The following is a 14,060-nucleotide window of genomic DNA, read 5'->3' as shown; positions in this document are numbered from 1 at the left end:
GAACTAAGAAACTAACTGTGTAGATGGATGGACTGACTGACTTAAATCCTTAGTAATAATCTGTGGGAAGTATCTAATGTCCTAACTGTCAGTGTCCTGAAAAATCCTTGTTTCTGAGTCATGATTTCGGGGTGCCTCTGACAGTGTAGGCTACACAGATCATGAACACCCGCGACACAAGAAAAATCAAATCTCACTTGAATTCAACTTCAGTTAATGAAGCAAACATAAATGGTAAACAAAAAAATACTGACACATGTGCCTTGGCTTTCATATTAATCAGTCATTAATATTTTCCCTACAAGAAGGAACTTTTCGGGGCTCAACGTTGATAAGGCTCAATTCATCCTAATTTTGTTGCAGTTGCCTCGAATGATCAGCAGATGGCGTCTTCACAGCTCTGTCCTTCGAAACTAACTGCAGATGGATCGCCTGACTGATTGGTTCATTTCTTGAGTGATTCATTTGTTTTATTTTCAGGGAATCGACACAGTGGATGTGTAGCCAACAACTTTGGGCTTTTCACCTCTGCAGCTGGAGACAACAAGGCGATAGGATAAAACAAGACAAGTTTTTTTTTTTTTTTTTTTTTTTTTTTTTTTTTTTTAACAGTGTCTTTCCTTTGGCAGAGATGGTTGTTTGTTTTGGATATTCTTGATAAAAGCATCAGTGGGCCTGTGGGCTACACTATTCAGAAAGAGGAGCCAAAGTGCTACAAATGGCATTCATACCTTTACAGGTATGAACTGAGTTTAAGGAGCTAGAGATCTGTGTCTCATATACAAAATCCAAAAGGTCACACAGCTCAGTGAATAATATTACAATGCTTAAATACAGACCGATGACCAATATTTTACTGTTTCAAACCAACTTGATGTCATCATGTGAATTTCACAGAGCCAGGGCGCCCTCTGTTGGTGGCCTGTGGAAACGTAATCAGCACATCAACACATACAGGCATAGGACTCAGTGGAGCAACAGTGGATGATCAGAAGTTCAGAGCTGCTATAGCATTATCAGGTGACCATAATAATATGGACCCCCAGTGTTATCGTCATAATTATTCAGACATAGAATATGAATGAATATTCTTTCATTCATTCATTCATGTCAAGCTGTCAAGCAAGCCAGAATGAGAAAACTTGATCTCTGGTGCACACTTTGAAAGTAAAAACTGTATTAGCTGTATTTCCATCCAAGAGGTGGTTTGTTAGTGTTATTACTTGTTTTTGTTTTTCAAGTTATGATGAATCAAATCAGAAAAGCAGAAGCAAAAACAATCCAGTGACAAATAATAATGTGTATATTTTCAATGTTCACTGTCACAGTCATTTTTTCGGCTCTACTTTCTGGGACGTTATTGCCTTTTTCTTTGTTGGCCAGACGTTAGAGATTAAACACACTCTTCCTTTGGATATTAACTTAGTTATTAATGGATATTAAAGTGTATTTATTGAGATTACTATCATGTTAAATGATTTTTATGGTGTCAAGAATGATGTAAAAAATTTCATAAACCTGACAATGTTTAACAGCTGCGGTATGTTCTGTTGTCAAATAAACCAAACCGCGGTAGGCTTACAGGAGATGTGCAGTTTTTGAAAAATGATGTAGACTACTTCTGGCATTATTGTGCCAATAAACTGTTCAGTTTCACAGTGCACAAGTTAAAATTGTTTATTTTTTTCTACTGTTGTCCGTAATGTTTTGGTCCACATTTCACAGGCATGTGGTAGATAATGATGGGAGAGGATCAGCAAAGAGTGACAAGGACAGAAAGAAAATGAACGTCAGCAGTCTGGTTGTCAGGATAAATGAGCCCTCCCTGTTCAGTGGCCTGTTCATGTTTACCATCGCTGTAGATGCTGTGGTTAGTGGCCTGCATACATAGGATTTTCTTGTTGAAAATCTGCACACCCTCTTGGTGAATGAGGACAAAAGTGTTTCTGGAATATACATGGTGGAGCTCCTCATGAAAGTGTATGCTCACAGCTTTGAATGCTTGAAGAAAAAGTCAAATGTATTTGATGCTGTGGTCCTGTGTGCAGTGTATGTGTCTATGTTCAACTCAGATAAATGCCACTTCTATGACTGTGGAGCAGTGTGCCATGGGCCTGATGAAAATACTGCCCTTCATCCCAGTAGGCCCTGCCATGGTGGAGTGTTTTCTCAGTGAAAACAAAACAAAACAAAACAAAATGTTTTATTTTGTTTTTTGTTTGTTTATTCATATCAGAATTCCGTATTTACATATCAAAACCGACCTACTGTTTTAATTATTCTTGTCCTGCCTGCTCTCATTGACTTTTTTCCCTGTCCCATCTCCGTCATGTCAGTAGTGAAACTGACTCCCATCCTGTGGAAATTCTGCAGGAATCTCCTTTATCAAATACACTCACTCACATTTAAAGACAAATGGTACATTCTAGTTTATATAAACTGCTGAGAGTAATCATGGACCCGTAACAGCTCCTAAGTTGTGGGAGACCTGTCTATCTCTCTCTCTCTCTCTCTCTCTCTCTCTCTCTCTCTCTCGCTCTCTTGCTATATATATATATATATATATATATATATATATATATATATATATATATATATATGTATAGAGCAAGATACATATATATATATATATATATATATATATATATATATTTATAGAGAGAGAGAGAGAGAGAGAGAGAGAGAGAGAGAGAGAGAGATCATTTTGGCTTATTGGTTACGGTTAGGGTTTGGTTAAGGTTACAGTTTGGCATAAGTGGGTTAGGTTGGCTGAAGAGAATGAATGTCAACGAGTTCATACCTTCACCTTCCTAGGGGAAAAAAAACTCACCTGCCTTTTTATTTTTTTTCTATTCGCCCCACCCCACGCTACAACCAATCAGAGCCTTTTCCTGCACATGGACGCTCATGAGAAGAGGAAGAAGCAAGATTTTTCACTCTGTTGCTACTTTCGTTGACCAACAACATCAGCACACGGGATAAATAGCAAAACCTATGAATCAATTCCCGCTGAAGTAGAAATAGTGGAAACGGTTTAAACTTTGGTCATTTTGAGAAAAATAAACTTGTATAAGGGTAGATATCACGTGGGAGATATCACGCCCTCTTTTGGCAACCTGAAAGGAGGGCAACTGTTTTAAAAAAGTGTGTGACACATTTTCACAATAGACGATCTTTGGACGCTGTCAGCTTGTCCTTCCTGGTCAATCACAACAACAGACATGGCGGCGGCTGCACGGCTTCTTACCCGAGGAGCAAACTCGAAAATTTCCGCCGCCTGTGTTGGCGGCGGCTCTCCGAGTATTTTCGGGGCAGCTCTGTGTAAGGCGCCGGCGAGCTGCAACTCGCACGCAAAAACACAGCGAAGGCATGCGGCGCACTTCACCTTCCAGCCTGACCCCGTCCCGACGAAATATGGTGAGTTGGCCCGACTAGCCGGCGGAGCTAACGTCAGTGAGTGAGGGCTAACGCTTCTAATGTACTGTTTCTTCAATGGTGTCAACGCAAAACTTCATATACACATAAATGAATAATTTCCTTATACTGAAAACAAATGTAACTTCTGCGATGCTCAGTCTTATGATGAGTCCTTAACGCATTTATTTTACCATTGTGAATCTTCAGTTACTGTTTGGATTCAAATAAATGAATACATGTTGGCTAAAACTGGTCATAATGTTATAGTGTCATCACTTAATTTGAACACGATAAATCAAATCAATTTCATGGTAACCGTGTTGATTCTGTATAGTTAAATCTATATATTATACAAGCAGAATTACTAAGCCTACCTTCAGTTTCATTGCTGAAGTGAACTTAAAGAATATATAAAGACTATCAAACATATAAACACTAAAAACAAATGAACAAACTGTCAGTCTGTGCTGTGAACGGATGGTGCTGTATTTTTCTTCTCCAATTATTTTCTGTTAAGGGAGTCTGTCTTTCCCAGTGGTATTTTTTATTAGAATTTTTATTTATTTGATTGTTATTTCTTTGAAATTCATACTCCTGTTCCTTTGTACAATGTTATGTTGAACACAAGTCTGAAAAGTTTGAATTTTTGAGTGTATTTTTAATAAAGATTTAAAAAAAAAAAAAAAGCATATTAATGTTACCTTACTCATCCGGCTCCCTGGACGAGACCTTGGCGAAGCAGTAAAGGTATTTAATCACATTCTGTCAGCTAGACTGGGATATGGTGATATGTTGGATTGCCTGTCAGGCTCCACTGGGATGTTCACAGACAAGCAAACACTTATTTAAAATGTGAATATCTGTGAGCCACTGATGGATAAATGTTCAAATTCACCAGCCACACAATAGTAAATAATAATGTGTGTGAAATCTACCAGCCACTTTCATATTTTGCCAGCATTTGGATGGTGGCTGGTGTCAGTTTCCCACCCTGATTGATACATTTTATTTTGTCAACTGATCCATGATGTTTGTCAGTGGCAATGACTGTTTTATCTTATTGATTAAAAAGAGTGAATGGTTACCATGTCTCTTTTCTGAGGCATCACTGTTGAGAATATTACATTTGTCCAAATGTTAAAACAATCATTTTGTCATGCAAAACTCTTGTAGGTCCAACCCAGAAGATGAACTTGTTCCAATCTGTCACCAGTGCCTTGGACAACACCCTCGCCAGCGATCCCACAGCAGGTAGGAGGCTACAAAATGGAAATGTCTTCACCTCCGTGGCATGATAACTTCTGAAACATTAATCGCTGCATTTATTTTACAGTTGATTCAGATTTATTTTCACAGCCCTTTTGGCCTGAATGGCCTCGAGATACTGCATCATTCATTTGCATTTTCAGGCCACATTTCACCCATGTAAAACCTCAATGGTGTTTGTTAGTTAAACCTTGATGACAAACTGTATGGCAAAATACGGGTGGTCAGGTCAAGCATTTGTTTTTTCAAAACAAATTTGAATATTTTGATTTCCGTCTCTAAATCAACATGGTGCTTTTCAGAATTGGATCACTGCGTGCACATTCACCCTGATGCCAGCCTTTGAAATGAACTTTTTTGTATTGCTCTTGGTTTTTAAAGTTACCAGCCATTCTGATTTTGTCCACTAGCCGAAACAGCATTCTCTAAATAAACAAGATCGAGACCCATGCTATCCATTCTAAAAAAAAAACAAACAAAAAAAACACATTATTATAACAAATAAATTTGAAGTATTTCCTAACAGCACTCCCACTGTTTTCTTTGTCAGTGAAGGTGAGAGATGTTGAGGCATAAGTCATGACTTTCTCATTGAAATGGAGCCTGACGACGTTGCTCAAAACAGTGAACTTGAAGCTGCCAGGAACTGGACAAGTTCTCACTCACAAATTTCCTGACAGTTCTAATGTAGCACAAATGGACAACAACTAAACTTGTATTCACAATGCTTTATAAAAGCATCATTTACCTAGTCATATTCATTAAACTGGAGTAAAACAGGCGTGTGTGTGTGTGTGTGCGTGCGTGCGTGCGTGCGTGCGTGCGTGCGTGCGTGCGTGCGTGCGTGCGTGCGTGCGTGCGTGCGTGCGTGCGTGCGTGCGTGCGTGCGTGCGTGCGTGCGTGCGTGCGTGCGTGCGTGTGAGAAGCCTGTGTCTCTGTAGGAGTATCACTCATTCCTGCGAGGTTTCCAAAATACAACTGGTGGTTTTTGATTTCATAATAGTCAGAATATGTATTTTTTATGATATATATCTTTTTATTTAAAAAAATTTGAACTGCAGATTAACCAAACATGTCCCCCCTTATTTGTTACACATGGTTACTGTGTGTTCCATTGATTGCATTTGCACTGCAAGTAAATAACAATGAATTGTGCTGACATCTTGTGGTTGTCAGGCTAATAGACAACTGCTGCTGCAGCGGTTGAATACTACTGGATATTGCCTAATATAATCTTTGTTTGTTTATTTATGTTGAAAAACAGGAAAGAAGCTGTGATTCAGTCTCACAAGAAAATGTTTTCATATCACTGATTGTCTGTTGTCTGTCTGATCTGCAGTCATCTTCGGGGAGGACGTGGCCTTTGGGGGAGTATTCCGGTGCACAGTGGGTCTGAGGGACAAATACGGTAAGAGGCTTGATCTCTCTTGAATCTCACTGCATCAGATCACCCCTGCAGAATCATTCTATGGGTTATTACTAATAACATATAACACTTATAAATGCCTGACTTGAATCTAATGTTTTGATGTCAAAAGTACACTAAAACATCAACAATACAGTGAAATACACTTATAATTTGGGTTATGATGGGGTCAAGTTGTCCTGAACCCCTGAAACGTGCCCAAGTTCTATTTGTTCGAGAAATGAGTGGCATATGTCATGCTTCACCACTTCATAACAAGGTGAGTTTCCTCCCCATTGAAACTGCATAGTCTGCTTCTCCCAGTTGTACCACCAGGCAGCAGCAGAGGACTTTGAACAGCCTCAAGCTCGCATTAGTGGTCACTGTTCACCTAGAGGTCCAAAAGGATCTGTTTGCACTTATTTGTCCATTGTCAGACACCTTTAGCTAGATTACTAATACGCATACTAATACGCTTTTGCCTTTGTTTAACTTGTATTCAGTATTTTTATTTATTTATGCGTGTGTATGCATGTATGTCTTTTTAAAATTTTGTTTTTGCCTCTTTTGACAGTCTGCTTATCCTCTCCAAATTCATCAGATCTGGCACACAGTGGTGCAATATGTGGTGGTTTTTTTGCTGTATTCATTTTATATGTGTGTGTGTGTGTGTGTGTGTGTGTGTGTGTATATATATATATATATATATATATATATATATATATTTTTTTTTTTTTTTTTTTTTTTTTTAATTTTTTGTCGATAGGAATTACAAATCACCTGTGGTCGGCTTTGCCTTTTGTTTTCATTGACGTCAGGAGTGTTGACCTTCAGAGAGGGATCATTATTTTCCATTTCATCCATGTAGACAGACGATGGCAAGCACAAAGCTTGATTTTTATCCCTCTCACTACTGAAAGCGGTGGTACACACCTCTCCCACCTCCAACCATTATACAACCTGGGGCTTAATGCAGGTGGGCAGCACATGAATGGCTTTGTACGAGGCTGAAGCGTTCACCTCAGTGATGCAGATCTACTGCTGGGTAGTGGCCTCTAATCGGCGCTCATACAGACTCTGCTCCCTAGCTGCCTCTTTCCTTCATCAGTGTTCAACCCATTACACTGAAATAACCGTCCATGTCAGACAGCATCGACTTCTAAAGGTCACCAAACACAGGAAGTAAGTTTTGCATTTGTGAGATCCAGCTTGGCTGTTTCGATTAGCAGCCTAGATGGTGGTAAAAACCTTGGAACTACTTTTTATAGTTAGGGTTTCTCAAATGCAAATTCTGTTATCGTGACTTCACTTAGTATTTTCTCTAGCTTTTTATTAGAAGCTTTTTGTTATTACCCAGAGCCTTGACGATGCTCACAGAAGCACGCACAGTTATTGTCACATTCACATGAAATGCATGTTTACGGTTGGCCTGAGAGGCCAGGCGCTGAGTTTTGATCACTTAATTGTTCATTCCTCCGAGGGCTTGTGGTACTGTGGTTGTTAATTGAGCTTTATGGGCACAGAGCAGGGTACACAAGGCCAGGGTTACAGTGTTCAGAAGCACATTTCCCATCAAACAAAAAAAGGATTTACTTGGCAAATACACAAAGGATGAGAGCAAAAATAACGTTCCTAACCCAAATTTAGAGTCCCACTCCTGCGGCTCTTGGTCAGATTATAGGGTGGAGACTGGAAAAATAGCTTTTTTTTCTTCTGTTTTTACTCCAAGGGAGTTGAGTGTGTATCACAGGCTTGGTTAGCTACAGCTGAGGAGAAGTTGTCATCATCAGCTTGTCACTTCACTTATTTTAGGACCGCATGGCATTTTAAGAGAAAGTGTACTCTCATGACTCAAGGTTGTAATGTGGGCAGTGCTTCTAATGTAGCAAATCATTTTCCAGGTGCCTTTATTATACTACTACCACTACTACTACTACTATTACTACTACTACTACTACTACTACTACTACTACTACTACTACTACTACTACTAATAATAATAATAATAAACTTTATTTGCATAGCACTTTTCTAAACACCACAAATACATACAAATAAATGCAGTGGTCCTTGGAAATAACGCATTTAATTCAGGGGATCATTCAGTCGTGCTACTGACAGCCAGTTGATGTAACACCTGACTTCATGACAACTTGTTGCCTCCTCTTCCCTCTTCTTCTTACCTTTTCCCTCTTCTTTCCTCCCCTCAACTTTCTTTGTAGGAAAAGACAGAGTCTTCAACACACCTCTATGTGAGCAGGGGATTGTGGGATTCGGTATCGGTGTGGCTGTTGCTGGTGCCACAGCCATTGCTGAGATCCAGTTTGCTGACTACATCTACCCTGCTTTTGACCAGGTAGGTTGCACCTCTCCTGTGCCGGTTCCCATCACTCAACAACTTTCAGCTTTTTCACTACTTTGCTAAATTACACTTACAAATCACAAATGCCCTGTGGAAGTATTTTTAACTACCATGTTTTAATGCTGCTTCTGAGACGTCCTAGGAGCTGGGAGAAGTCCTGTGTCCCATTAGGGAAAAGTGCTCTGGAACACCATTCCCAGTGGGAGCTCCCACTGGGAGGTTCGGGTATGATTACTGAGCCTTCAGCTTGCTGAGAAATACCATATGACGTCAAAGCAAGTTCCTGGCGACAACAAAAACTTTCTGTGAGGTGAAAACTGTAAACATGACCAGCTCTTTTTATCCCACTGAAAAATACAGGGTAATGCTTTGGGCTGTAGTGAGCACCCTATTGTGCACCTTCTGTGTCTTGTCTCCTTCTTTATATTGTTTAGTTCGCTCACTATGCTTTGATTGTTACTTTCAGTAGCAAAGATGAGCATAATTAAATTATTAACAGGATTTTTTTGTTTTGTTTTCCCAAGTGGAGCTCTTGACCTTGCCCCAGTGGGAACTTGGAGTTTTAAACTGGACACTTCCCAGCTCCTGTGATGTCTCAAACGTAGCATTACACACAATAATTTTTACTTCTTACTGTATTGTCTGAAATCTTAGGGTTTGAGTGGTATAGGTTTGACACTGAATGACTGCCTGACATTGTTCTATTGGACAGATTTTGTATGTAATGTGGATGCCAAAAAACTCAAAGTATTTAGTGTTTCTCGCGTAATTTTTTGACAGCTTGGTTGTAGACGCTTTGCGAGACAAATACAATTGACATCCAGATTAATGAAAGTATCTATTTTCTGGTCAGCAGCTCTTTTAAGATGGAGTATCCCACCTCAACTGTTCAGTGTTCAAGGAAAGTCTGGAAGACATTGGGCATTTTTAAAGGAATAATTAATTTATTTAAAATGATTGGCAAGTTACGTGGATCAAGAGAAAAAGTACAGTTCGGATGCAGGTTCAGTTTTCCTCAAGTAGTGAACATAATTGATCAGCTTGTTAGCTAACTCTTGTCTTTTTGTTTGGATTAATTTCAGATGCGGCAGTGTATCACACTAGCAGTCCTTGTCAGTGTGCTTTTCAAACAGTCAAGGTTTAATACTGCCACAGTGTTTCGATGTGCCACAGTGACAGTAATTCATTGCACCTATCATGGTTTGCATTGTATTGTATCTATACTGACACAAACCGAAGGGAAGACAGCTTTTAAAATGTACCCTTGATTATTAGATGGCAGTATAATTGTTAGCTAATGTTGCAGTGGCATTGGCTTATATAAGACTGATGGATGACTGATGTGCTTGGAAAAAAATGAGTGAGACACACAAACAGCGTTTCTATTATGCTGGACTCCAAAAGCCCTGTGCAGCCTGGAGAGTAGTGTTACAAACCCAAGAATGAGCAAACAACCACACAGAGCCTGCCAAGCACTAATAAAAGCCACTATTGGCAAACAGGTACACTGGTGTAACCCTAGTGGATATTATCTGTGACATCTGATTGATTTGCATCCTTGTCACTCCTGTAATTGCTGAAAATGTAATCTTTCCTCATGCAAGTTTGCTCATAAGTGAATAGGCTTTCCGACAACTGATAGGAAATTTAATAATAATCTCCAAAAACACCATGCAGGGAAAGAGTGGGGAAATGGAAATGCACTTCGGCTATTTGTGAGCCAGGCAGCCACGAGTATTAACAATTTTCTGACCTCTGTCTTGTTTGCATTGCCTGTCCTTGGTAACATGCAGAGGTTTGTAAAACACTCTTCAAATAATTACTGCGTGACTTTCCACAAGTTTTGCTTTGGAAAAGCTCAAGAAAGGGGAATTTTTTTTTCCAAGTATACCTGCGGAGATTGATGTGGCATTAGCAGGTTGACCAGGAGAGTGGGCAGAACTGTTGTTTACACCGTGCACCGTTTTCACCCACCGTTGTCACGTGTGTTAGCACTTGTGTCACTCGTTGTGTCCTCACCTTCCTCAAGATGAATGAGTTTCCTTGCTTTATCAAGGCAACAGAAAACAGCACATGTGATAATGGGGTGGGTTTCTCAAGAGGCTCCTGTACCGCTGCACAGCAACAAATAGGTCTGCTCCAGTGTCACGCCTAATGTGGGCTTCCTCTCCTCCTGTGCTCTTACTTGAAACGCAGCAGTCCAAAGTGGCCTTCGAGGGACATAAAACTAGAAATAACAGCCCACGTTCATTTGAGGGGGAAATTTTGGGACACCTTTTTGGAGGAAGCCCAGTTTCAGAAAATCCAAAAGTGGATCAAAGGAAACCAGATACTTGGATTGTTTTTTGCTTGTTCAGAAGAAAATGGGATTTTAATGGCTTTAAGATGAATTCCAGAGACATAAAGTTTAGTGTCCATGAGAAATTGTAAGATGGAGCTTCAGTGTTTTTAACTTTAAAGTAGACACATACAAAACCTTTTACACAAAAGAAATGTTCATGTTCTTTGTTAATGTGTGTGTATACACACACACACACACACACACACACATATATATACATATACATACACACATACATATACGCATATATGTATATGTATATAAATATATGTGTGTGTGTGTGTGTGTGTGTGTGTGTGTGCGTGCGTAAAAATAGTCAGAAAATGCTACCACAGCCCAAATTAAAAAATAGTTTTTTTCCACCAGCAAAAAGTTTCAGAAGTAGCTGTTGATGGAGAATATTGCAATTATTGTACATTTTATGGCCACATCAGGCCTAAGACCTTTAATCCTGAACTCAGTCATCACTACAAAATTGTGACAATTATGTAATAACTCACCGCTTTTGAATTATGTGATAACTGTAAGTAACTTTATCAACTCATGTTAGTAATCTGTAACCCTCCCTTTATTACCAATTGCTGATAACTAATTACTTTATTACTATTAGTTTGTCATATCACTTATACCTATCGTTGTCATTTTTCAGATCGTCAATGAAGCAGCCAAGTACCGCTACCGTTCTGGCAACTTGTTTGACTGTGGAAACCTCACCATTCGGGCTCCATGGGGCTGCGTTGGCCACGGATCACTTTACCACTCACAAAGTCCCGAGGCCTTCTTTGCCCACTGCCCGGGCATAAAGGTTAGCCAGACAGTTCACACGCAGACTCTAACCCAGCTTTCTTTCCTCTCCTCTTTTATTCTATCCTCATTTCACCTCACTACCCATCGTCCTTTATGTATCTGGCCTCCATGGTTCTCTACCATTTTGCCTCAGCAGTGCAGAGCCAGGCTTATTCACATCAAGCTCATATCAGTGCCTTATGTAAATGTCAGGCAAGGAGTAGCTAAAATGAAAAATGGAACATGGGTCTATTCTGGAGAAATTTTAAGATCTGACCTTCTGGATATTTTCAGTGTGGGCCTTAACTCCTACGGTTGTGCTGTAATGCCGATTGAATCTGATCAGAATTGCTTCAATAAGTTCACTGAGACGCATGCAGCTCTATAGTGAAGTAATTAATGAAATTTTGAGAACAAGTTGTCATCATGACACAAGCTGTGAAAATAAGGCCCAGGTTGAAAGAAGTTGGAATTATCATTTAATGACGCCAAATGTCAGAAACGATAGAAAAATGAGTGGACATGTGACTCTAGTTCCTGTGGTGACACACTTGGTTAGGTGGGGGAACCATACTGCAAAAAATATCTGTTTTAACAAGTGATGTAGAGGACTGGTTTGCTCAAAAGTGAAAACATGAGTAAACTATGAATGAATGTACTGGTGAAGTGCACATGTCCATATACCACATTGCAAATTAGCCAGCGAAGATACATGTCAGCTTTCTTCAAACAATTAAAACTAACAGGAAATGGTTCTGTTGACTTCACAAAGGGTTCAAAATGACCAGTAAAACTGCTCAAAATAGTTTGTGCAGCATAAAGTGCATTTGAAACTAAAAAGTAATATTCACCACTAATCTCAAGTTAAACCACTGTTTTTTTTCTCTTCAAACTGCTCATTTGCACATTAAGCCACAATTTTATTTTCTCTGGTTCATACAGTAGTAGCCAAAAAAGCCAAGGGTGCATCTTGGCGATGATGCACCCTCAGACTGCCTCAGAGCAGGGTGACCAGACTGGGAATGAATGACTTGGAGTGACAGATGCTTTGCTTAAGCAACAGCACAAAACACAACATTAGATATTTTTTATGTTAGTATGAGAAGTACACAAATATTTTTGGTTCATTATGAAGCTGTGACAGGACAAATTAGACTATGGCGGATCACCATAGTCTAGGTAATTAATGGGAAACAGTGGTGTACGATCTACCTGCAGTCAGTCGCCAATACAGCTGCTGGGCAAAGCATTTATATTTTATGAATCAGATACATTGATCCAGACAGTTGTAGAACCAGTAGAGCTGAAAAACAACAATTGCATTACCAGATCTCCTCTAGCTAACACTAATGCCGTCCAGACAGTGATTTTCTCCAGCTGTCAAGGTTATCTTGAAGTTCAGCTTGCATGAGCTAGACATGTTTACAATGAGGAAAGATCCAAACTTTCATATTTTTATGTCACTGCGAATAGACTGTTGGGGGGGAAACAAGACCAACATACATCATTTTGATAAGTCAGCATAACTCAAGCTGTCTGGAACAATTTTATGATCTTTGTCCTTTTTAAACAGTGAAGAACACATTCAGTTGTGTTGAAAAAGGCTGACATGGAGCTGCAGCATTTATTCCTATTGAGTTTAGAGCTTTATAGTCAGGCGCCATGCACAACACAACCATTGGCAATAAAACAAATTTTTAAAAAATCCAGCCAATACGTTAACATTGTTTAACTTGTTTCCAGTTCAAGATGTACTACTTGTTTTAAGATTTTTTGTGAATGAATTTCTTAATATTAATACAGAGAAATGCTTTATTTCAACATACGGACAGTCTTCTTCCTGTGTCTCTTAATTGGCTACCTGTCAGTTTCTAAAAATCAGTCCTTGAAGGCTTGTGAATTTGAGTAAAATTAAATCCAACCTGAAAGAGTAAGTACATCGTAAAGCACTTTAAGTTTGAAGCTCTATGCAGTTCTTAAATCACCATTGCCATTCATATAATGAGAATTTGAACATTAACGCTAGTGCTGTATTTAGACTAGTCAAACTGATTGTTTGCCCTCCAGTGGTAGATATGAGAAGCTGGTGTTCAGTTGGAGGTGCTTCAGTGTTCAAGAACAATTTTCAACAAGATATGTCATTTGGTGAGAAGACGTTACTCCCTCAGTCCAGCATGTGCACATGCCAGCAAACACTCTACCCTGTTTCTCTTCTCACTCATCTGGCCAAACTCCTCACACTGTCATCAAGTTTGACATTAATCACAGTTAGATAAGATCAGCTCAGACTGGTTGTAGTATTATAGGGTATTGTGCTTTATATATATATATATATATATATATATATATATATATATATATATATATATATATATATCAAATCAAAAATCAAATCCATATATATATATATATATATATATATATATATATATATATATATATATATATATATATTTGAACTACTAAACTATATTACTTTGATG

At 39.0% G+C, this 14,060-nt stretch overlaps 1 protein-coding gene across 2 annotated transcripts in view; it reads left to right on the top strand.

Annotated features, from left to right (window-relative positions):
• The first annotated feature begins 2,941 nt into the window (after positions 1-2,941).
• bckdhb (branched chain keto acid dehydrogenase E1 subunit beta) overlaps positions 2,942-14,060 on the top strand; it is a 60,707-nt gene continuing 49,588 nt past the window's right edge. For both annotated transcript variants that reach the window (XM_030072868.1, XM_030072867.1), the window contains exons 1-5: positions 2,942-3,417; positions 4,591-4,668; positions 6,023-6,091; positions 8,311-8,444; positions 11,441-11,596. In XM_030072868.1, coding sequence (XP_029928728.1) covers positions 3,222-3,417; positions 4,591-4,668; positions 6,023-6,091; positions 8,311-8,444; positions 11,441-11,596 — 633 coding nt within the window. In that variant the 5' untranslated portion in view covers positions 2,942-3,221. The remainder of the gene's footprint in view (positions 3,418-4,590; positions 4,669-6,022; positions 6,092-8,310; positions 8,445-11,440; positions 11,597-14,060) is intronic.

This window comes from Myripristis murdjan, chromosome 16 (genome assembly GCF_902150065.1).
Source record: "Myripristis murdjan chromosome 16, fMyrMur1.1, whole genome shotgun sequence".
Classification (NCBI taxonomy): domain Eukaryota; kingdom Metazoa; phylum Chordata; class Actinopteri; order Holocentriformes; family Holocentridae; genus Myripristis; species Myripristis murdjan.
This window is presented reverse-complemented; position numbering and strand designations above follow the sequence as displayed.